A 25695-nucleotide genomic window follows, 5' to 3' on the forward strand; every position below is an offset into this window, starting at 1 on the left:
TCAGCAACATGCAAAGTACAGAGATCGTTAATTTGGGGGTGAGTAGGTGGAGAGGACAAGTATGGTCAGATTTTTTTTAAATTCATTACTGAAAAGAGTTACCAAGGAACTGGACACACTAGTTTTAAAGATATTTAATTTTACAGATTTTTATTTTTTTCCAAAAAGGTCATATTAATACAAAACTTTGGTCAAAATTTTAAAGTCTGGTTTCCATATATAACTGGCCAAGCTAACACCTCACAACTCTACAATATTCAGAAAAGCCTTACAAAACAGAGAATTACAGATTCAATTGAAAAAACCTACCGAATTAAAAACCAACCCTTATGCAAAACACCACTGTGCTGGTTTTGCTCCCTGAGGGTTTGGTATTTGTGGTCTTATTTAAGTGAATTTAATATTTCTGAAATGTGGCACACTGACAATACTGGACACAGGTACAATAGAAGTATAAACTTCCCCAATACTGCTCCACTGATGTGTTTTCATAGCTAAAGAGGGTTTTTTTTTACTCCTTATGTCTATTCAGTCCTTGGCCCTCTCTGCTGGGCCAGTCAAATGTGCCGAAATGTGATGTGGTTACCTATCCACTAGCAACAGGACAGACTACCAAATCATATGAAATAGGTTTCAATCTTTACGCAGGACCATACATGACAAACATCTTCAGTTCCAATCAAAGCTGAATTAAAATCAACTACTTATCAATAGTAATTATTTTTATTGAACCTGAAATGTATTCTTGTGTTTTACTGAAATAAAAGGCTAGTCTCTACTCTAATTTCATTCTTCCCTCATTCCAGTGTTTGGTCTAAAATTACTCTAATTCTTTACTAACTTTCACATCTTCTGGTGATCTGAAGTACTCTCAGGAATATTTCCCCCAGTTTACCTACTTTGATAGATAAATCTAAGTCTCAGCAATGACCAAGTCAAAATTTTATTTTATTTTTTCAAAATAGGACTATTCCAAGGGATCTCTTAAGAAGTTCTGATTTTCCCCAGTGACTTCACTAAGGAACAGATACTGGAATTTGTAGAAAAATGGGAAGCTTGACTTCATAAATTCTATGAATTCCTACTGAGCAAAAGAAAATTGATATTCACAAGAATGAAACTTGAGAGTTCTCTCTTTTCAGAAGCTTTAAATTCAGTATTTAAAAAGGGATATTCTATCCAGTTGTACAAGTGTCGTTACTGATCTGCTTGTGATGTGCAAATCTTGATGGGCTAGATCCCCTAACATGGAAATAAAGTTTCAGGAATTTGGGTATTTTAATATCCCCCCAAATACCGAATGAAAAAAACTATCGATTTCAGTGCTATTTTTTTAAGATCAACTTTTCGCTACATCAAAAGAAAGAAGAAAACACCCCAAACACATCTTTAGTTAAACATACAAAAATAGCTTCTTACTCTCTTAACTGTACAAGTCTAGGGAAGCTTGTAATGAAGCCTGTGTGGAAGGTCTGCTGAAGCTTTGTTGCATAGTTATGCCGAAGTTCCTTCTAACTAAAGTAAGTTAGCACAATCATCTGAATTGGCTCTCTGCACACTGGACAGGGTTTATCCCGCTTCTTCAGTTTCCTTGCACAAGTAAAACACAACATAAGATGTCCTGTCTTGCCATGAACTATGCAGCCATTTTTAGGTTTGCTCTGACATATGACACAGGGCTCTGTGCTGGAAGGGGGTAGGCTGCATTCCACACTATCCTCTCTGTCTTCTGCCTCTTTTTTCTCAGGTTCTTTGCAATCCTCTTGGCTGCTACAAAAGAGACTCCTAGATGTAGATGGCTGAGAGTATTCTTCACTTTCCTTGGATTCAGAAGGTCGTGCTGCTGTATCTTTACTGTCTTCAACACTCAGTTCTTTATCTTCATTCGCTTTCACTTTCTTACAGTCGGGAACATCAAAACCCTCTTCACGCTCTAGCTGTGTGGAACTTTCCAATTTTCGCTTTTCAGATAGGTCACTCTGTCCATCAGGAAGCCAGTGCTCATGAAGAGAACAGCATTTGGAGCAATGCTGTGGAAAGGGAGGGTTCATTTCATTGCATTTAGTGCACTTCCAACAATCCTTTAGTGTATTCAAAGTTAAAAAGTTAAACTATTTTCATTCCTACTATTACTGAAAAAAATTAAAGGAGATTATAGTTTCTTTATGTTATTGCTAAAGTATTTACTCAATACTTGTAAACAAAATTGGTCAATATCCACTGAATTCATTCATGATACAGGTCTTGGTCTTTCATCTCACAGACTTGTGATTTTTTATGAACCAAGAATTTACTCACGGCCAGTGAATTTTCAGGATCTTCATCAACTGAATCAGCATCACTCTCTTCACTCTGATCAATCATCATCGGACATACCTGATGGAAGAAAATGTATTTTAACTTCCTTTTACTTGTTTTTTAATTTTAAACAATTTATTAAAAAAAACAACTGTCAGGGTTCCCTCCCCACTCTATGGTACAGATGTGGGGACTCACGTGAAAGACTCCCTAAGCTTATTTCTACCAGCTTAGTTAAAAACTCCCCAAGGCACAAATTCTCCCTTGTACCTTGGATTAGGTAAATGCTGCCGGCCACCAAGTGATTAGACAAAACTCAGGGAAAGGACCACTTGGAGTTCCTCCTCTCCCCAAATATCCCCCCAAGCCCTACACCCCCTTACCTGGGGAGGCTTGAGAATAAACAAACAAGATGAGCACAGACCAACCTGGGGTTTATAGGACACTTAAAAACCCAATTAGATTCTTAAAAAAACAGAACTTTCTTAGAAAGAAAAATGGTAAAAGCAGCACCTCTGTAAAATTAGAATGGAAGCTAATCTCACAGGGCAACCAGATTCAAAACAGAGGATTTCCCTCTGGGCAAAATTTTAAAGTTACAAAAAGAAAACCAGGAATACACCTTCCTCTCAGCGCAGAGAAAATCACAAGGCAAAACAAAAGCCAATGCATTCCCTGGCTAGTACTTACTAATTCCAATGGAGTTAGACTACTTGCTTTCTTCATCTGTCTCTGGCAAGCACCCAGAACAGACAGACAAAGCCTCCTCCCGTAGAATGAAAGTATCTTGTCCCCTTATTGGTCCTTTTGGTCAGGTGCCAGCCAGGTTACCTGAGCTTCTTAACCCTTGACAAGTAAAAGGATTCTGTGCCTCTGGCCAGGAGGGATGTTATAGTACTGTATACAGGAAGGTTGTTACCCTCAGTATAAAACTCAGTATAAAGAATGGCAGTAGATATTTGCCATACAGCACATACAGTCATGAAAGATGATTATGGAAATATTTCATATTGCATTCCAACAAAATGCTTCTGCTATAACAGTTCAGATGTGGGGGGGGGGAGAAATATACATGCCTCATCATCTTCATCTGTGAACTCTTCTCCTTCTTCATTATGGCTATAATCTTCGGAAGAAATGGACTCAACTTCATACTCAACACTGAACTGGTCTGAAACACAATCCTGGTCAAATCAAACATCAGAGTCTTTGCTTCATGACCTGGCATGAAGATCCAGAATAAAACGGGCAGGGGAGAGAATATATTTCACTTCATTAATACATTCTTATGTCTCCTCCTGCCACATGTGTATTTAAACATACCAGTAAAGAGAAACATTGTTTAAATGGCTGCTGGCCAGAGATAATAGTCATGTATCAGCCAAATACCTCATACCAATTGAGATGCTGGGACTTCTGCTGCAGTTGCACAATTTAGAAATATATTATTGTACTTATAAAACCTTTACAGATATTTTTAAATGAATGTAAAGAACATTGGAACTGGCTCCGAAACTAGTATGTTGAAATACAACACAAGTGAAGTTTGAACTTACTTTTACTAACATTTAAAATATACAAAAAGCAGACGCTATTTTGCATGAATTTAACAACAAATATTTCACTTCTGCGGACTGAAATGTTATAATAGTTACAGCATCTTTCATCAAATCTCAAAATGCTTTAACAAAGGCATGTAAATATTAACCCCCATTTTACAGATTGGAAACTGAAACACGTGTAAATAACTTACTCTAACCACTAAACGTACTCGCGCTGGGAATACAGATATTCATACACAATTCAGAGGCACAACTTTTCTACTGTACCAAGGGCTAAGAATTCATTGGTTTTGCTTCCTTATCTGAATATTCATAATGAAGAGTTAAGAAAATTCCATTTCTTAAGTTTGGTGATCCAAGCCACATAAAATACAACATTCGGGTTCTCTATCATCACTAGAACCATTATTTGTTTCAAATATTAATGTGATAGCCAAGATGCATGTCTGAGAACTCAACATAATTAAAAGTACATCTTGCTTACAGAACCTGCAGAGTCTAGTGAGTGGCCGCTGTTGCTTCCTTCATGGGATAGCTCACTTGTAACACCCTGAGAAAGGCTTTCATCACATGTGACCGAAATGCTGGCTGAATTATGCCGTTGTCTTTCGTCACTAGGTTGTCCATCTGAAGGACTTTCTTCTGTGTCAGAGAGAAAAAGTGTATTAGTCCAAAGGCATTTTATGGAGCGTACAATGTTACATGCATTTTAGTAGATGTTTAAACTGGAGTTACTTATTCAGAACTTCATTATAATTATTTAGGGCTTTTCCAAATGGTAAATGGAATAAAGGCACCTGACCTATTTTAAAAAGAAAATGAAACAAATTCTTGCTGTATTCCTAAAAGAAAATGGTGTAAAATGGGCAAAAGACTGACATTTCTGAGGTTGTTTTTTATTGACTGCCCCATCATTAAGATAGATGAATGGTAATTTCCCCAGGCAGTAGATACCATGATTAAGGAATCATAAGAATGAACTCCTGGCAACCTGTGGAAATCAAGGATTTTATTTTAGCTTTGCATGCCATGGTATATTTACTGATATCAGAATTTCTATTACAACCGCAATTTGTGGACATATAAAAGTCCACACTAAAAATTCCTTCAAGGCTAAAACATGATGCTCAAGATGTCAACTGTGGAAACATTGTTTTAAGCTGAAGAACTCAAAAATACTGCTTTTTGGATGTTTCTGACATTTTGGACTCCGGTAGCATGCTGGGAGGGAGTAGGGAATCAGCATTTTGAGGATAAATGTATCAAAATTCAACTCTACCAACATTAAGAAAAGGCATTATAAAAGAACTTGACAAAGACTTAAAAAGCAGCTGCCAAGTCAGTGTGTAATAAATGCAGTGGAGTGAAATTCCCTACCAGGGTTGGCAGATTGGTTCAGTGACCATTCAGCAGAGGCTGCGGCCGCCTACAGGTGTTGTGACCAAGTTCCTCCTCTACCTTGGTGGGTCCCGTGCTTATTGGCGGATTTGCTCACCTCAGTGATCTTTCCCTTTGGTGGAACCCACAGTTTGGGTCAGCTCCTCTTGTGTCTGATCAGGAGTTGGGAGGTGTGGGGGGAACCCGGGCCTGCCCTCTACTCCGGGTTCCAGCCCAGGGCTCTGTGGATTGCAGCTGTCTATAGTGCCTCTTGTAACAGCTGCACGACAGCTACAACTCCCTGGGCTACTTCCCCATGGCCTCCTCCAAACACCTCTTTCTCCTCACCACAGGACCTTCTTCCTGGTGTCTGATAACGCTTGTACTCCTTAGTCCTTCTGCAGTGCATTCTCTCACTCTCAGCTCCTTGTGCCTCTTGCTCCCAGCTCCTCACACGCACTTCCTCTCCTCTGGCTCCCCCCCCTGACTGGAGTGAGCTCCTTTTTAAACCCAGGTGCCCTGACTAGCCTGCCTTGATTGGCTGCAGGTGTTCTAGTCAGCCTGTCTGCCTTAATTGGTTCTAGCAGGTTTCTGATTACTCTAGTGCAACCCCTGCTCTGGTCACTCAGGGAGCAGAAGCCTGCTTCTCCTGGGGCCAGAGATCTCTCTTCTGCCACTCTGCTGTAGAGGAAGGAGGGAGAGGGCTGCTGCTGCTGCTGTTCCTGCTGGGCGCTGGGCCCTCACTGCTGCTGTTTCTGCTGCTGTTCCTGCTCCTGCTGCTTCCCTGGCTGCGCTAGACACCACCACCTACCCCTCTCTCTGCTGTCTGTTTGCTGGCTGGCTGGTGGTTCCCCCCCACCTCAGTTACTGCTGTTATTCCACCTACAGCCCCTTGGGGGGGGGGCTGCTGGCCTGCTTCCCAGAGAGGAGGGGAGTGAGGGACCCCAGCTCTTGTTGCTGAGACCACCACCCTCTGAGCGGGGTCCCTCCTGCCTGGACGCCAGACCACCACCACCTGGAACTGCTGGGCCTACTGTGGATGTTGCTAGGGAGCTGTTGGTGCCCGGAGAAGGAGAGGAAGGAGAAGAGGACCGCCTGCTGCTGGAGACAGTATGAAGACCACTGTGGAGGGGGCTTTTCTGGACTGAGTCTTTTTCAAACTGTGCTCTTGTGGTGGGGGTTTGGACTGTGTCTGCTGGGGCACCGGGGGTGTGGCGTGGAGCCTGCCCCCAGTCCATCCGTGTCCCCCTTTGCCCCCACCACCATCGTTGCCCCCTCCACCACCCCCGCTGGCTGTTTTCCTTCTGCTTTGGACTCCTGCCTCTGGGTCTGAGCTGCTCGCCTGGCTCACCACGCCCACTTCCACCATTTGGGCCTGCAGCAGCAGCAGCCAACCATTGACTTTTTGGCACAAGTGCCTGTGGGTGCACCACCTCCCCCCTCATACTGGACTGACCCCCTCCCCTCTGCCACATTTGTCCACCCCACCTATTTCCCTCTGTTGCCTGATAGTTCTGCCCCAGCCCTGTAGCTGTCCCCGTGGTCCCTCTACCCCAATCTCAGCTCGCCCTTTCCCCCCACCCTGTGCTACCCCAGCCCTGATCGGTTCCCCCTCATGCGCCCACGCCCCCTCTCAGGCGCTTGTGCCCTTCCCCATTTGGTTTCCCCTTGTTCACTGCACTCCCCCCTCTGCCGTTGCCCCCCCGCTCTCCTAGTGCAACTGGAGGAGCCGGAACCCCCCTCTGCGTTGGTGCCCTGCACCAATCCCACCCGTAGTCCTTGGTTGCTCCCTACGCCCCTTTAGCCTTCCCCTTCTGGCGCCCTCCTCCCCTGCCTGCAGCCTAGCGGGGAAGGGTGGCCGCCTCCTCTCCTCACCCTCCCCTCGCTGTTTGTCCCCCTCCCCGCTCTCGTTATGGCAAGGGATGCGGCGGGGGAGACCCCTCGCGATGCTCCCACTGCCCCTCCTCCACCTGCCCCCGTGTCCACTGCCCAAGCCTCTACCTCGACCGCCGCTGCTGATCCACCTACCACCGCCCCTGCTGGGGCACTGGCAGCAGCGAGTACTGGGGAGACCTCCGTTGCTGCCACGTCACTCGCCCCTTCTGATTCGGGGGGAGCCCCCCCAGCCGGTGGGAAGGGTCGGGGTGGGAAGAAGGGTAAGGGCCCCGCTAGAAAGGCCAGGCCCTCCATGGCGAAGACTGCCCCCACTGCCGCAGCCCCACTACCGGCTGCGGCGTCCCTCCCCGCTGTTCCCTCCACCAGCTCTGCAGGTGTCCGTACCCCCGCCCCCAGGGCGTACGCCCAGGTGGCAGCGGCCCCCCCGCCTGCCGCTGCTCCTCCGCCCGCTGCTTCCGCCAACATCTACAGCGGCCGGGGCCCCTTTCCCACTTTGACCAGGAAGCACGGCGTCCGTTGCCTCCTGGTGCCCGCCTCGCCCCACGTGGAGACCTACGTGCGGGCGTTGGCCAGGGTAGTGGGGCCCACGGCCATCGTGGCAGCCTCCAAAATGTACGGGAAGGTGGTCTTCTTCCTGGCATCGGAGGCTGCCGCCCAGGAGGCGGTAGAGACGGGCCTGGCGGTGGGGGGCGTGTTTGTCCCCCTGGAGCCGTTAGAAGACCTGGGGGTCCGCTTGATCTTGACCTCCGTCCCTCCCTTCCTGCCCAATGCCACCCTGCTGCCCGCCCTTTCTGCCCTGGGACGCCCCATCTCTGTCATCAGCCCTCTCCCCTTGGGCTGCAAGGACCCCGCCCTCCGTCATGTTCTCTCGTTCCGCCGGCAAGTGCAGCTTCAACTGCCGCCGGCGGCGCGTGGCGGAGAGGCGCTCGAGGGGTCCTTTCTGGTCCCTTACCAGGGAGCCCACTACCGGGTGCATTACTCAACGGGGGAGGCCCGGTGCTACCTCTGCCGGGCGATGGGGCACGTCCGGAGGGACTGTCCCTTGGCCCAGCACGGAGGAGCGTCCGGGACCCCCGAGCCCCGGCAAGGCGCCGGCCCTGTCATCGCCGGTCCCCCTAGCTGCCCGGCACCCGAAGCTGCCCCTCCTCCTCCTTCTCGGTCCACCTCTGTGGAGGAGGGTGTGGCGGGACTACCGCCAGCCGTGGGAGAGGGCTCGTCCCAGGGGGAATCCTCCCCGGTTTCTGCTGTCCCACCACTGCCTCCTCGAGTCCCTGAGCCATTGCCCTTGCCCCCCGAGCCGACCCCTGTTAGCCAGCCCCCGGATGATGCCATGGAGGGCTGGTCCTTAGTGCAGGGGAAGCGGGGCAAGCGGAAGGCTCGAGTTTCTTTACATACTTCGGATTCGGAGGCCCCCCGGAAGAGCAGGAAGGGGGGCGCCAATGTCGAGTCTTCCGCCTTGTCCCCTGATGACTCCCAGTTTGTGGTGCCGGCTGGGGATGCCGTGGCAGCACCGGAAGGTGACACCGCCCCTCCTCTGGGGTCCCTTCCCGTGGATGCCCCCGAGGGAGCCTCTCTCGCCCCCTTCCCACTTGGCGCCTCTGAGAGCGCCGCGGTGGGTATCGCCTCGGGTGCTGGAGGGGAGGGCCCTGGGGTGGTGGACTGTGATCTCCCTCCCATCTACGCAGAAATCGAGGCCCTGGGTTTGACCCCGGTCACGCAGGGGGAGGACGACCCTCTGCCGGCGGGCCTCGATCTGGGCGACCTCACTACGTCCCCCCTGTCCCTGGGTTCCCTTCCCCTACCCGCTGTTTCTGCTCCCACCTCTGAGGGTCCCTTGGAATCTTCTATCGACCTGGCTGCGGGTGGCACTCTGTTGGCAGCTGCCGAGCCCCTTGGGGCGACGGCCAGTGCCCCGCTGCCGAGACCCGCTTCCCAGGGGGTGTCCCTCTTGGGTGTGGAGGACCCGCCCTCCTTCCTCAGCGGGGACCCCATTGACCACCATCTCTCTCTGGGTGCCGAGGCTGCCGCACGTGCCACAGTGGCTGAGCCCAGCATCGTTAGGGGTCCCCTGCCCACTTCCCAGATCCTTGAGCCTGGCCAGGAGGAGCCACCTTCTGGCGTCTCACCTATGGAGGCTCCGGATCCTGCCTCTACCTCCTTCCCGGATTCTCTCCCTGATCCCCGCCCTACTCCTGTTGGCTCTGTCCTTGTCCCCCCCACTTCCTGTGATGCCAGTGCCGCCCCTGGCAATACCTCCCAGGGAGCGGGTTCACTAGTTCTTTCCTGTCCCGACCCCCCAAGGGCTGCTGTTCTCCTTCCACCGCCCCTTCTTGAATCTGAGAGCGGGGCGGGTTGTGTGGCGTCGGTCCATCTGCTGCCACGTTGGGGATCTGCCCCCTGCCTACCCGCCTTGGTGGGCCACGGGGCTGTGACGGGGGCCCCACTGGGGGCCAGTCATCGATCAGTGACCCCACCCCCCCATGCGCTGAGGGAGGAGCTGTGGGAGTTCCTCGAGGACGTCCGTGGCTCCCGGAACAAAGTCCATCTTGCGCTCCAGCGGTGGGGGGATTTCCATCAGGTCCTCCGGGCCGCGAGGGCCCACATGGGGGAGGGTAGGAGGACCGGGAAGCAGGCCGCCGCGGCCTACCGGCGGGTCCGTGTCTTCCGTGACTCTTTACTCACCTTCGGGGTTGGTCACGGATTGCTGCGCGGCCTGCCGGAGGCCGTGGGCGTGTCTGCCAGCGAGGATCCCCCCCAGCCCTCCTCATGGCGCCGATCATCCTTGCCACCTTAAACACCCGAGGCTGTAGGATGGGTCTCCGCAGGAGCCAGGTGCTCTCCTTCCTCCGGGAGGGGGGGTACTCTGTGGTTTTCCTGCAGGAGACCCATACGGATCCGGCCGCTGAAGCTAGCTGGCGGCTGGAGTGGGGGGATGGGGCCTACTTTAGCCACTTCTCTGTCTGCGCGGCTGGAGTGGCGACCCTGTTCTCCCCCGACCTACGGCACGAGGTGCTAGGGGTCGCCGAGGCTGTGCCGGGTCGCCTGCTGCACCTCCGAGTCCGCATGGAGGGGCTTGTGGTTCATCTCGTCAACGTTTACGCCCCGACATCGGCCCCGGAGAGGCTACCTTTTTATCAGCAGGCATCCGCCTTCCTTGGCTCCCTGGACCCTCGTGAGTGCCTGGTCCTGGGAGGGGATTTTAACACCACCCTCGAGGAACGGGACCGCTCGGGGACCGAGCAGTGCCCGGCAGCTGCGGACGTCCTCCGGGAGATTGTCGACCGCCACTCCCTGGTGGACGTCTGGCGCGACCACCACCCAGACGACGTCTCGACGTTCACCTTCGTCCGGGTGGAGGCCCATCGGGCGTGCCACTCCCGGCTGGACCGTATTTACCTGTCACGTTTCCACCTTTCACGGGCCCACTCCTCCAGCGTTCGGCCGGCCCCCTTTTTGGATCACCACCTTGACACCGTGACGGCCTCTCTGCGCGGAGAGGCCGGGGCCGGCCTATTGGCACTTTAATAATAGTTTGCTGGAGGATGCGGGCTTCGTGGCGTCCTTCCGGGAGTTCTGGCTGGCCTGGCGAGGGCAGAGGCATGCCTTTTCCTCGGCGCGGCGGTGGTGGGATCTGGGGAAGGTGCGCGCCCGGCTCTTCTGCCGTGACTACACTCGGGGTGCCAGCCGACGGAGGGATGCGGCGATAGGGCAGTTGGAGCGGGAGATCTTGGAGCTGGAGAGGCGTCTGGCCATCAACCCCGCGGATCCATCCCTCTGCGGAGCGTGCCGGGAGAAGCGGGAGGAGCTCCGGGCCCTCGAAGACCATCGGGCCCGGGGTGCTTTTGTTCGATCCCGCATCCACCTCCTTCGGGAGATGGATCGCGGCTCCCGCTTCTTCTACGCCCTGGAGAAAAGGAGGGGGGCCAAGAAGCACGTCACCTGCCTCCTGGCGGAGGACGGCACCCCCCTCACGGATCCGGCGGAGATGTGCCAGAGGGCCAGGGCCTTCTACGCCACTCTTTTCTCCCCGGATCCGACCGATTCTAACGCTTGCAGAATGCTCTGGGACGGGCTCCCGACGGTCAGCACGGGCGACCGGGACCGGCTAGAGCTGCCTCTCACTCTGGCCGAGTTCTCGGAGGCCCTCCGTTACATGCCCACCAATAAATCTCCGGGCTTGGACGGGCTGACCGTAGAGTTCTACCGCGTGTTCTGGGACGTCCTCGGCCCAGACCTGGTCACTGTCTGGGCTGAGGCTTTGCATAGCGGGGTCCTCCCTCTCTCGTGCAGGCGAGCCGTGCTGGCCTTATTGCCGAAGAGGGGGGACCTCCGCGACTTACGGAATTGGCGTCCCGTCTCGCTCCTCAGCACGGACTACAAAATTGTTGCGAAGGCCATCTCGATGCGGCTAGGGTCCGTGCTGGCGGACGTGGTCCATCCAGACCAGACCTACACCGTCCCGGGCCGCACCATCTTTGATAACTTGTATCTGGTCCGGGACCTTCTGGAATTGGGGTGTAGGGATGGTCTGTCGTTCGCCCTCCTGTCCCTGGATCAGGAGAAGGCGTTCGACCGGATGGATCACGGGTATCTCCTGGGCACTCTGCGAGCGTTCGGCTTCGGACCCCTGTTTGTGGGTTTTCTGCAGGTGCTGTACGCTTCTGCGGAGTGTCTGGTCAGGCTCAACTGGACCCTGACCGAGCCGGCCAGCTTCGGGCGGGGAGTGCGGCAGGGGTGCCCCCTCTCGGGCCAGCTGTACGCTCTGGCGATCGAGCCCTTCCTCTGTCTCCTCCGCAAGAGGTTGACGGGGTTGGTGCTTCAGGAGCTGGGGCTGCGGCTGGTCCTGTCGGCATACGCTGACGATGTGCTCCTCGTGGTCCAGGACCCGGGCGACTTGGCGCGGGTGGAGGCTTGCCAGGCTGTGTACTCGGCGGCCTCCTCCGCCCGGGTCAACTGGGTCAAGAGCTCTGGCCTGGTGGTCGGGGACGGGTGGCAGGCGAGCTCCCTCCCACCTGCGCTTCAGGCCATCCGGTGGAGCGCGGGTCCGCTGCTCTATCTCGGCGTTTACCTTTCTGCCACGCATCCGTCTCCGCCGGAGAACTGGCAGGATTTGCAGGGCAGGGTGACGGAGCGGTTCCGGAAATGGACAGGACTACTCCGGTGCCTCTCCCTTCGGGGGAGGGCACTGGTGCTTAATCAACTGGTCCTGTCCATGCTCTGGTACCGACTCAACACCCTGGTCCCGGCCCCGGGTTTCCTGGCCAACCTCCGGACGGTGATTCTGGAGTTCTTTTGGCTGGGGATGCACTGGGTCTCTGCAGGGGTCCTCCACCTGCCCCTGGAGGAGGGGGGGCAGGGCCTGAAGTGCTTACGCGCTCAGGTCCATGTCTTCCGCCTCCAGGCCCTGCAGAGGCTCCTGTTTGGTGCGGGTAGTCCGGCGTGGAGCGTATTGGCGCACGCCTTCCTCCGCCGCTTCCGAGGGCTCCGATATGACCGGCAGCTCTTTTACCTCCATCCGAGAGGTCTTCCGCGAGACCTCTCCGGGCTGCCGGTCTTCTACCAAGACCTCCTCCGGACCTGGAAGCTCTTTTCAATGACCAGGTCCATGGCGGCCACCGTGGGGGTTGACCTCCTCGCGGAGCCCCTGCTACACAATCCCCAGCTTCGTGTGCAGGTGGCGGAGTCCCCCACGGTGTGCCAGAGGTTGGTCTCGGCAGGAGTCACCAGGGTCGGAGACCTCCTGGACTACGACCGGGGAGACTGGCTGGATCCCCTGACGCTCGCTCAGCGCATGGGGCTCTCCAGACCTCGTACTCCCCAGCGCGTACTTCAGGAGGTGAAGGCCGCTTTACTGCCCGCTGCTCGGGCTTACCTCGACCGGGGCCTGCAAGAGGGCACGCCCCGCCCACCCTCCACCCCAGGCCCCGTGGACATTTTTATCGGGCCCCTGCCCCGTGGACCCAATCGGCCCCCTCACCCTTTCACTGCCAGCCGGCTGCATGATCTGCAGCCGGTTTTGTTCCAGACCGCGCCACGGAAACATCTGTACTCGCTCGTGCTCCATACCCTTCACTACCTCACCCTCGCGTCCCGCCCCGATACCAAATGGCGGGACCTCCTGCCACCTCTCGAGGGTGAGGAGCCCCGGTGGGCCAGCTTGTACTCTGCCCTGGTCCCGAGGCCCGCCGGGGATATCAGTTGGCGGCTCCTTCACGGAGCCGTGAGCACGGGTGTGTACTTGGCGCGGTTCACATCTGTCCCTAGCACCTGCCCTTTCTGTGGTGAGAAGGAGACCTTGGCGCACGTTTATTTGGAGTGCGCCAGGTTGCAGCCCCTGTTCCGGCTCCTCCTGAATATTTTCCTGCGTTTTTGGTTGCACTTTTCCCCTCACCTTTTTATCTACACGCTCCCCATCCGTGGCCCCACGAAGTCGCGGGATCTCCTTCTCAACCTCCTCTTGGCCCTGGCCAAACTGACCATCTACAACACCAGGGAGAGGAGGTTGGCCGACGGGATTTCCTGCGACTGTGGGGCCTATTTCCGTTCCTCCGTCTGCTCTCGCATCCGGGCAGAGTTCCTCTGGGCGGCGTCCACTGGCTCCCTTGACGCCTTCGAGGAGCAGTGGGCGTTGTCCGGGGTTCTCTGCTCGGTGTCCCCATCGGGTTCCCTTCGTTTAGCCCTATGACCTCACTCCCGATCCTGTTTTTTTCATTAGTTGTCCCCCGTAATTATTTGGTGTCCCAGACCTGTGGGTCCTCCCCTTAGGCTGGGGGGAGGCCCTTTAGAAGTGGGCGGGCTTCGCCCACCCACCCCCGTTGGATGCCAATAGGCCCAGTATATTTGCCCTCTACCAGACTGGCCTGGGTCTGTCACAGTGTCTTATTCCAAACTCACTCTAATGCCCAATCCTTTCTTTGCACTGTAAACAAAAATTTGAAAAATCCCCCTCAGTGCCTCTAAGCCTGGCAACTTTCGTTTTAAAAGAAAAAAAACACCACCACTTGTACATACTTTGTGACTCCTCTTACTTTCCCTTGATGCTTCTTGGCTCAATCTCTCTCTTTTCTTTTTGCACCCTGAGAACCCAAACCTTCAAACTTAGATGCCCCCAGGCACAACCATTGCTCCTGTCCATCGTTGTCCTCATTAAGTTGTCATCTCTCCATGAGGTACCGATAACATGCCAACACATAGTTTCTAAACATTTACAGCTTAAAACAATGTTTCCACAGTGGACATCTTACCATCCCAATGTAATGGGCATAATGCTTCAAGGGAAGATGTGATGAAGTGGAACTGTTCTTAATGTTTCCTCTGAATACTGACGGGGTGCCTCAGTTTCCCCAATGCATTTCTTAAGTCTCTAGGTGGTGGGATAAGGGGGTGTAATTGTTGCAGAGCAAAGGGCCAGTGCACACAAATGGCCAAAACTCTGTCTCCTTTAGCTATCTCATTGCAGGGGGGAAGGGCCCCAGTCAACTAATGACTGGGGCCCTTTCCCCCTGCAATGAGATAGCTAAAGATGTTGGAGAACAAAGGAATCAGGTGGCCTCCTGGTCCGGGAAAGGAAAAAGCCCAGAGGAGGAGGGGACTGGAGGGTTTCTCCATTTGGAGCTGGCTGGGGACGAGGACTGAGTGCAGACGTGGGTGTCTGACTCACTGCCCCTCAGAATGGACCCGAGTGAGGGGTCCTGTCCTCTGTACCTACAAGCTCTCTTTTAGACCGTGTTCCTGTCATCGAATAAACTTCTGTTTTACTGGCTGGCTAAGAGTCACGTCTGACTGCGAAGTGGGGGTGCAGGACCCTCTGCAATCCCCAGGATCCCACGAGGCAGACTCGCTGTGGGAAGCACACGGAGGGGCATATGCTGAATGCTCCAAGGTCAGACCCAGGGAGGTGGAAGCTCAGAGAGAGGAGCCTTCACCAGAGTCCTGACTGGTTTCATAGCCAGCAGTTCCAGAGCATCGCCCTGGGGACTCAGTGACAGAAGATTTCCAACTAACTAAAAAAACACTGTACATAAAAAGACGATATTAAAAGAATTTTAAGGCTGTAATAAACTGACATATGGATGCAAAACCAGAGTTAATAATTAAGCTGGCAATAAGCAGGCACAACAGAACACCTGGTTACTCTGTGAATTTTCATCCTTTCACCAGTTTGAGTTACAACATTTGTCCTAACTCTCCTACTCAGATCTGAACCTTAGAGTTCAGAACATGAGAAGCTAGCATGAGACCTCCAAAGTTTAATTACCAGCTTAGATCTGATATCGCTGCCACCAGCCAGAAGATTCCAGTGTCTGGCTCACTCTCGTCTCCCCAAAACCTTCCCTGAGGGACCCCAAGACTCAGATTCCTTGAGTCTCACAACAAAGGGGAATAAACCATTTCCTTTCCCCCTCCTCCCCTCCAGGTGTTCCCTCCCTGGGTTCCTGGAGAGATATACAGATTCAAGCTCCGTGAGTCTAAACAAAGGGATTCCACCCTCTTTACCTCCTCCCAGATTTCCCCACCCTGGGGACCCTAGGATACTCCCTGCTTCAAGTCCTTGAAACACAAGTACCGAGAGATCTAATCTCTCTCCCCCCTCACCCAGAGGGTATGCAAAGTCAGGATTAGTAAATCTAACACAAAGAGATTTTCCCCCTCCCTTCGTTTCTTAGCCTTAACCCGTGAAAAACACTCAAACAGGTCTTAAAAAGAAAGCTTTATATAAAAAGAATGAAAAAGGACACAAAAGGGTCTCTGTATCAAGGTGACAATATACAGGGTCAATTGCTTAAAAGAAAAATGAATAAACAGCCTTATCCAAAAAGAATACACTCCAGCAACTACACACTTGTAAATACAAAAAAACCCAATATAAACCTATTGTCTTACTATCCTTGTACTTACAACTTGGAAACAGAAGATTAGAAAGCCTGGAGATTCCTGTGGTCACTCTCAGATCCGAAAGAGAGAACAGACCAAGAACAAAAGACTCACACCCAAAACTTCCCTCCACCCAGATTTGAAAAAGTCTTGTTTCCTGATTGGTCCGCTGGTCAGGTGTTGTTTGTTACCCCTTTCCAGGTGAAAGAGACATTAATCCTTAGCTATCTGTTTATGACAACATTAAAGAGTTCTTTAAATGTAGTGTGAATGGCTTAGAAATGCAGTACAGTTTTATGATAGGCTAAGATGACTGCAGCCTAAATAATACAAATATAAGCATATCTGATTTCAGAGTAGCAGCTGATCAAGTGGGTTTTAGCCCACGAAAGCTTATTCTCAAATCAATTTGTTAATCTCTAAGGTGCCACATGTACTCCTGTTCTTTAAGCGTATCAGAAATACCTTACATAGATCAAGCAACTGAACAAAATATTACTGAACACAGGAAAACACAATATAAAATCATAGTGTGACAGGTTGGATCACAGAAACCCTCTTGGGAGCTGCCACCCGATGTGCCAAAAGTACTTCTATCCCTGCCTTCCCCACCAGCTCGGGGCCCCAATACCCTGTCTTGCTGAGCCAGACACTCCTGTCTGCTCCAACACAGACTCAGGGTCTGAATTACTTGCCCCAAAGCTGCAGGTTGACCTGAAAGCAGCTCACAGAAGTGTGCTTGCCTTTAACACTCAGATGCCCAGCTCTCAACGGGGTCTAAACCCAAATAAATCTGTTTTACTCTGTATGAAGCTTATATAGGGTAAACTCATCAACTGTTCTCCCTCTATAACACTGGTAGAGCGATATGCACAGCTGTTTGCTCCCCCAGGTATTAATACATACTCTGGATTAATTAATAAGTAAAAAAGTGATTTTATTAAATACTGAAAGTAGGATTTAAGTGGTTCCAAGTAGTAACAGACAGAAGTAAGTCACCAAGCAAAACAACATAAAATGGGCAAACCTATGTCTAATCAAACTGAGTACAGATATTAGAGGGCTAGCCGTGTTAGTTTGGATCTGTAAAAGTGACAAAGATTTCTGTGGCACCTTATAGACTAACAAATGGATTGGAGCATGAGCTTTCGAGCATCTGACGAAGTGGGTATTCACCCACGAAGGCCCATGCTCCAATTCGTTTGTTAGTCTATCAGGTGCCACAGAACTCTTTGCTGCTGAATACAGATAAGATCCTCACCGGTTCCAGAATGCTCCCTACCCCTTGTTCCAGTTTCTTCCAAGTATCCTGGGAGATGGTGGGGTCTCCCACGGGCTTAAATAGACTTTCTCATGTGGGTGGAGACCCCCTCCTCTCTCCTACGCAAAGTCCAGCTCCAAGATGGAGTTCTGGAGTCACCTGGGCAAGTCATATGTCCATGCATGACTCACAGTCTACAGTTTCTACAGGCAGAAGCCATTGTCCACATGGTATCCTGTATGGCTCCAAGAAGACTTCTTATGTGGACTGGAGCATTCCAAGATGCACTGTTCCCCGAGTGCTTCCTGATCGGGTACTTAACCTTGTGAATTCCTTCCGAAAGGAGCTGACCAAATGCCTCACAAAGCTTACTTAGAAATCTAGCAAGTATACAGCCAATATTCTTAACCTCAAGTATAGAATGATATGTGTGTACCAATAGGATGACTAGATATAGCAGACCATAACCTTTACAGAGATATATTACATGGCACAGGCAGCACAAAACATATTCCAGTTATGTCATATTCCCATAAAGCCTCACGGGAGGTACCGTCACACCCTCCTCCTGAGCTTACTGCCAGAGACTCGGATGCTGTCCATGGTGGAGGCAATACCAGTAAAATTCCTGTTTGCCTTTGGTCACACTCCTTTTCAGTACCTTGAATCCATACGATGTCATTCCTAGGGGTTCTAGCTAGTTTTGGGGTTCCTGGTCCCCAGAGGCCTGAAAACAGATCGGGGTGTAATATTGCTAACAGAACGCAGACAGTAGTATCTGTTAAAGTGTAGGTGTCTTGGCATTTAGACACCAATGCCATGAGGCAGTGTGCCTCAGTTTCCCCTTCTACCCAGCAGCATGGGCCTGTTGTGCTTTTGCTGCTGTGCCAAGCTTCCAGTCTGTTTACAGGTATAGGCTGAAAAGGATCATGCTTGTGGGGCTGTCTTGTCACCATCCCTAGTATGTACAACAGTTTCTTCCACAAATCAGGTACGTCCCACATCGTAAAAGGTCTTATGAAGTATGAATTCCTTTGTTTTATCTCATAGGTGAATTAGCAAAAGACACAAGGTTAACAGCAAATCTACGCTGGACAGGCTTCGTTCACTCAATATGACATGTTTAGCGTCTGTTGCATTTTCCCAGTTCTCTGTGCCCTCTGGTACACACTCTGATGCAGATTCTTCTGCCTCTTTGGGAAGGATTCTAATTCAGGCCTGTGTTTGGGGCGTTGGCCAGGAAAGGGTGCACTGCATCCATGCCTGTTCTCAGCCCCTCACAAGTGTAGCAAGAACAACATCTTTCAATGGGGTTCTCTGGACCCCTTTGGGCATTCCAATTCCTGTTCCCAACAGGTCAGCTGGTTGGACTCCCCCACCCTAGGAGACCTGACCCCAGTTTCCCTTAAAGCCTGATCCACAGGAGAGGGGGCTGGCATTTGAAATGCAGACTTTTCATCCTCCTTCTGGGAAAGTCCCTCCCTACAAAAGGTGGGCGACTCTCTGCCCCCCGTTTCCCTCTGGGCTCCCGTTTGGGTCAGACACCCCTGTGTCCTCCAAAAGGACAGGTGACCCTGCTCCAGCTGTGGGTTCACAGCTACCAGCCATGGGAGACCTTTCACTGGCCAGCAAAATCCCCCTACCCCTTTCACTCGGGTTCGGCTGGCACCCAGCTACAGAGTCCTTGGGGTCTGTTCCCACCGCAGTGGTCACCAGGACCCCAACTTCCACCTTTGGGACACATGTCTCTGTGCACCCCAGGGCAGGCCCTGCCCTCTGCTGACCTGCAACTTCCTGGCAGTCAGCAGCCAGACTGGCCCCTCTGTTACAAGGTGATACATCCCCCTCCTCCGGGGGAGATGATTACAGGACAGGAGCTGGCTTTGTCCAGCCCCTCCCTCTGGAACTTGCCTGGAGCCCTTGGGCTGCAGGAACTGGCCACAACCATTCTTGCCCCCAAAGCTGCATCCTTTACTGCTGCATAGGAACCTAAGAGACACCCTCCTATTCCCCCAGCAGTCACTGTGACTTCAACACCCCCCGCCACACCCTAGGGCTGTTAGCACAAGATTCCTGCTCCCTGCTAACCAAGCCTGGGACAGATTCTGCCAAACTGAAGAAATCATTCCCAAGTAGAAACGGTGCAAAATTGTGTGCCAGCGTTGCAACAGTCAGTTCAGCCTGCAAATCCCGAGTTTGCATGTGTACCTTAGCTAAAGCTGCAAGGACTTTGTAACCCCCAACCAGCTCTAATTCCGCCATTTTACCTGGCAACGAATCCTTCTCCTGGATCAGGTCCCTCCTGACCACGGGAATCTCAGCACCCGTGTCCCTCAATCCCAGAAGCACTTCACAATTCAATTTAACAGCGTGCATATGCTCATTGCCTGGTTGTGTGGAAGCAAGCTTTACAAATCCTGTGTGGAGAGAGGCAGTGGCTGGGCTCTGAGAAGCAGCAGCTTCATGTGTTACTTGCTGCTTGTTCCCACTCAGCACGGGACACTTACTCCTCAGGTGCTCAGTGGACTTACAATGCTAGCACCTCTTGGCCTCCTCTGCTCGCACAGGAAATTTGGGACCAGTACCAGGGGAATGGGGAGGTGACCGCCCAGCCTCCTCCTTCCCAGGGGCAAAATGGTGATTCTGCTTCCCCCCAACCCTGGACCCCTCTGCCAGTGCTTTATGTCTGACTGCAGCTTGTGCTTGCTCATAAGAGTCTGCAAGCCCAGCTAATTCTCCCACTGCATCCACCTTTTTGGCCCACAAATACTGTTTTACATCATCACTGCACATATTCAGGAATTGTTCCTGAGTAACTACATCACACATCCCTTCAAAGCTTCCAGTGCCTTTCCCCCGCACCCCCTTATCTACCAAATCTCTCATTTCATTAGCATAAGCCACATTACTCAATCTAGAAGTGGAGACAGCGGCAATCTCCTGGCAGTCAGCAGCCATGGCCACTGTGATGGGTTGGACCACAGAAACCCCTTTGGGAGCTGCTACCAGATGTGCCAAGACTACTATTGCCCCCTGCTTTCCCTGCCAAAAGTTATCATCTGGGGGCTGTCTGAAGAGTTACCGGACATTAGTTTGATAGTCTCAGGGCTGGATGTGAAAAGATGTCCACATCACAAAGAAAACACCGCTGATACTCTTGTTGGTGACATCAGTATAAAGGCAGAGGATTGAACAGGCATGGAGACTGAGTTACCATATCACCTGACTAGTAGTCCTTGCAGATCAGGACTGACCCATGCTGGTGAGGTTATTACATGTATTATCATAGCACCTAGAAGCCTTGGTCGCTCACCAGAGCCTCAGTGTGCTAGGACAGTGGTTTTCAACCTGTGGTCCACAGACTCCTAGGGGTATGCAAACTATGTCAAAGATTTCCAGAGGGATCTGTGTGTGCAGTCAAAAATGTGTAGGGATCCATAAATGAAAAAAAGATTGAAAACTGCTGTGCTAGGAGATGTATAAACATGTGGGGAAGTCTATATTGCTATTACCTTGTGTAACAGGGTGCTGGCTTAAGAGGCACTGAACCAGCCCCTGTTAGCTCACAACCTGCTAGCATACCTCCTATCAAGTTCTGGCTGGAGCTGGCGGGGTGTGGCTCATTAAACGGCCTGAGAGCAATCACCTGTGAGCCTGCTGAAAGGAAGGCCTCTAAAGCTGGCAGGAAGGAAGTAGGAGGGAGGAACAGGAAAGTGAGGACCTGTTGCTCCCAGCTGCTGTAAGAGCAAGCTGTTCCCTAAGGGGCTACCTGACTGGTATTGCATTGTATATACGTGGTGGTGGGAAAAGACTGGGAAATAAAAGGGCACTGGTGTGTGAAAGAGTGGTCTCCAGAGAATTTGTACCGCGAGCAACGAAGCGCTCGAACACACCCACATTGTATCTATTCTATGGATTAGCAGAGCTGCTCATTCTCCAGGGCTGTTAATGTGGTACCTTTCACAATGGAGAAAACCATGAAAATGTGGACTCCTCCACAAAAAAATGACATGAGCCAGTGACATGCAAAAGCAGCAAAGAATCCTGTGGCACCTTATAGACTAACAGACGTTTTGGAGCATGAGCTTTCGTGGGTGACATGCATCTGACAAAGTGGGTATTCACCCACGAAAGCTCATGCTCCAAAACATCTGTTAGTCTATAAGGTGCCACAGGATTCTTTGCTGCTTTTACAGATCCAGACTAACACGGCTACCTCTCTGATGAGTGACATGCAAGTTTGCTCTAGGTGTACGTATCACATGTTGAAAATCCTGCATTATAAATGTGCAAATACCGGATTCACCAAGCGCCCTCCTAGAAGAGGCAGTTGGATTAGCAGCCAAATCTGGGGATGTCTGCTCCTCGTCAGCTAACTCTTGCATGGATTCCTGTTTAACAAAAACACTAAGTAAGCAGAGTATTAATGTGGATAGGACGAAATTAATTTTCATCTTTCAACTGCATCCAAATCTCAATGGTAAAGCAAATCAAGTTGTGAAACTTGAAAAAATGGGTATGTTAGATCACCTTTGGAACATTGCCTTGTTCAATCTGGCCCCAGGTCTCACTCTCATATGGGATTATTTTCATACACACTAAAAAAGAAAAATACATAAAGCAATGCGTCAGAAAGGAAATCCCGGCAGGCTCAAGAGACTGCAGTGAAAAATATACTGCAAATATTTTGTACATATTGTTTTAAACTTTAATTCAGAGGATACTTAACATTTACAAAATCACTTCATACTCTGAAGAAATGTTCAAGGTTTTCCTTGGAACATTACATACACAATTATAAGAAAAAAGAAACGTAACTGTGTTTGGGTATTTTTCACAGAAGAAAGAATGTTGGGAGAAAATATTCTTATAAATAAAACACACTTTTTAGCTAGATAGCAACATGATGATACACCACTATTTACAAGGGAACACTTACAAGGGAACACATACAAGATCCACTGGTTGCAAAAGGAGATATCAAGCTCTGCAAGAGATGTTTACAATCACTAGTGTATTATTAAGACACAGAAATAATTGTTCTAACTACACTGTCAGAATGGACCCTGAGCTACACTACATTCTCAGACCAGATCCTGACCTACACAATACAACTAGTTATTTTCACAACAAAAGGTGTCCATTTAGAACAAAGTCTAGTAAGCACATACCCTCTTTATTTGAGTAGATTTGATCTTAGATCCTTCTACTTTGCTGTTCTGGCCAAGATTTGCAAAAATAGAAGCCTAATGTTAAGCCCAAAAGTCTATACATAGGCACTTGCCTGATTTTCGAGTACTGAGCACCCAACTGCACCCACTCAAGCCAGTGGAGATGTTAGGTGCTCCAGACTTTGGAAAAATCAAGCAGATTACAAGTATAAATGTAGTTTTAAGAGCCTTTTTTAAAAAAAAAATCACCCCCATATTTAACTTTCATTTCACTCATTTCTTAAATGTAAGTTACATCGTAGCTGTATTATCCAACCTTCTCTTGCAGATGTAAATAGACCATAGTCTATTTTATGAAATTATATATGTATTTAATAAACTCATAACAACAAAATTTTTCCCTGCTTCTTTTATTGTTTATCATGTCAAGTATTGCAAGAGAAATGTTAACTCAAACTAGACCAGGTAGTTAAGGATGAACCAATATTCGAATATTTTGGTTTTTAAATTTGTTTCTTAGTATGAGTTGAGTATGTAAAGAAAGCAGCCTCAAAGTCGGCACAGAATGCCTTATCCTGTTTCCGCTGAATCCAATGAAAGTTTGGCCATTGACTTTACTGAGAACAAGTTCAAGCCCATTTGCTGTGCTAGACCCATAATCTTAAAACAATTTATTTGTAAAAGATGCAATTCACCTCCAACAATGCTATGAAAAGGGACAATAACTACAACCTCTATCAATGACTCAAGTTAACTGAATATTGCCTACAAAGTAAGTGAATACAGCTTTCAGAACTTCTGCATTAATAAAGACCCTCCCCTTCAAAAAAGGGGGGTTCTTTCAACACTAATTTACCTTGTTGACTGACTGCTATCAAGTTTCTGAAAACCACTGAGTATATTTTCCTTGAAAGGAGACAAAACAGACATTTCATACATTATAAATTAGAAGTTCCTATTTGCTGTGGTAAGTTTAGCCAAACTAGAAGAGAGAAAGACCAAGCTGAAAACACTGATTATTTTGTGGGGTCATGATCAGAGCTGACAGGAAAAGAGCTAAGTGCACTTTAAGAAAAAGCCAAAAGAAATTAAAATGTTTCTGGTTTGCTCAAAAATTTTCACAGCATTTTCGGATGTTTTCATATTATTCTGGTGGGGAAAATATGACCAACACTTGGGTTTTGCTTTTTTAAGCTTTCCACTCCTCTTTCACCACCCCAGTGTAAAAAGGAGAAAAGAGTATAAAAAGTGAAAGTGTTCCCCCTCCGCCCCACCAAAACAAACTGAAGAAACTTTAAATGCTTTTTTCCTAAAAAGTTGGGAAAAATTCGATTTTGAATTTTTTTCAAAAAATGAAAAATTTCAACAAGATCAAAAATTTTCTTCTGAACCTTTCAATTTTGTCAAAAAGCCATTTCTCACTTAGCCAGCAGTTGGACCATCTCTAATCATGAGTCAAAGCATTTTTAATGGAATTTGTACAGCATTATTTCAGGGTTTAATTCAGAGAAAAATATCTTCAACTTTCAGGGCAGTGGCAAGACCCAGGTCATGCATACTGGCTTTGCAGCAATAAAACCTATTTCAGAAGAAAGTTTAGCCTGCTGCAAAGGGAAATCTTCAACCACTGTCACTTTGCACGGATGAGTTGTGTAGCTGCCAGGAGAAAAACAAAAGAGAGTATGCAACCCCCTTTACTTGGGCTTAGTCTCCCATGCATAAGGAGTTCATAATGGAAAGGGGACAGGCTTAAGTGTTTGTATAATGTCTAAATTACATTGCTGTTACCTCAAGGGGTGCAGGAGAGAATCTCTCTTCAAAGTAGACAGAAGCCCCCAAGGTTACTGAACCTGAGAAGTTTGTGTAGCTTCTGAGCTCTGGCACTTATAGATATCAGTGCGGGCAGAATCAGGCCTCCCTCTCAAAAACCAGACACCTGGGCAGGGGGCATACAACTTTGACAATTCCATCTATCAAGACTTCATCAAATAAAATATGCAACAAATTGCAAACCAAAACATATGTTCAGTGTGTTACATAAGCTTTATCTGGATCTCTCACACAAAAAATATGAAATGTTACCTGGGTTCTTTTAGCGAAAAGCTTGGTTCCCCAAATAGATCTCCAAGAGGATCATCTGCACAGTGGACAATATCCTGCTGTTTTTCATCATATAATTGTTTAGACATAATATATCGGCCAAGATAGAATATTACCTACAATGCAAGTCAAGTTTGGAATATTAAATATATTTAGAACTTTAAAGTATAAAACCAATATAAAATAACCTATTTCAACCCCCCTAAAAAGTCTATTCTCCTTTCAATCATCCCCTGCAACTCCATATTAATATTAACAGCATTATAAATAAATACTAGTTAACACAGCAGGTTTCATCTGTAGTTCTCAAAGCTATATATGGTACTCCATTTTACAGACAGAGAAATGGTGATATAGATGTTAAGAACTTGATCAAGGTCACAAAGCAAGACTGTGACAAAGCCAGGAACAGAACCACCTCCCAGCTTCCATACCGATGCCCTACCCAGTACATCACATTATTTTTCTTTCATTATGGGGTAACTAATAAGTATGATAAACTTGTAAGAGTGAAACTTATATTTATTGCTTTCAATCATTCCAAATGAGAAATTCCGATAATTTACCTCCATCATTGTTAAAGTGTCTTTTGGGGCACCAGCAAATTTTAACAACTTCAAGAATAGTGGCTTTGGTTTATACTGAAAGAAAAAAAAAGCAAATAACATATTTCATTTTTATAGTGCACGTCCTTCCCAAAGAGTCCAAAGCACCATAGATTACTTGAGTATTACACCCACAAAAACTATGTTATTTACATTGAAAAGTCAAGCACCTCAAAGTTAGGATATGGCAGATTTTTGGTTCCCCCTGCAACCATAATTTTGTCACTCACCCAATGCATTTACCATTCACATGAAATGAAACAGGGGCCCTGTGAAAATCTGTGTGTCGTCACATAATTTAAGACTGTGCCAAAATACATATGCACACGGAGACTAAAGTAAGGTTGCACAGGCAACGACAGTCTTTGCAACCTAAATAAGATTTGTTTACATGCTTAGGTAATTTCCTAGGTTTTTCTTTTTAAGAAAAAAGATAAATCTTATTACACGCAACTATAACGATCCTCCCTCGCCCAAATCATACATCAATACTTGGGTGTGAACCCTGAACTTTCAGACTGCTCCCCTTTGAACTACAAGACTTACCACGT

General features: G+C 49.3%; 1 protein-coding gene across 1 annotated transcript; it reads right to left on the reverse strand.

Annotated features, from left to right (window-relative positions):
• Nucleotides 1–1511: 1511 nt before the first annotated feature.
• On the reverse strand, nt 1512–25383 carry LOC127033546 (E3 ubiquitin-protein ligase Mdm2-like). Its single transcript, XM_050921484.1, is given in 10 exon segments — nt 1512–2081; nt 2299–2376; nt 3375–3534; nt 4337–4502; nt 21566–21659; nt 21799–21866; nt 23296–23345; nt 24522–24655; nt 25106–25180; nt 25375–25383. Coding segments are annotated over 10 exon segments (1404 nt in total).
• Between the last annotated feature and the right edge of the window lie 312 nt (nt 25384–25695).

Source organism: Gopherus flavomarginatus, chromosome 13 (assembly GCF_025201925.1).
Source record: "Gopherus flavomarginatus isolate rGopFla2 chromosome 13, rGopFla2.mat.asm, whole genome shotgun sequence".
In the NCBI taxonomy this organism is placed as follows: Eukaryota; Metazoa; Chordata; order Testudines; family Testudinidae; genus Gopherus; species Gopherus flavomarginatus.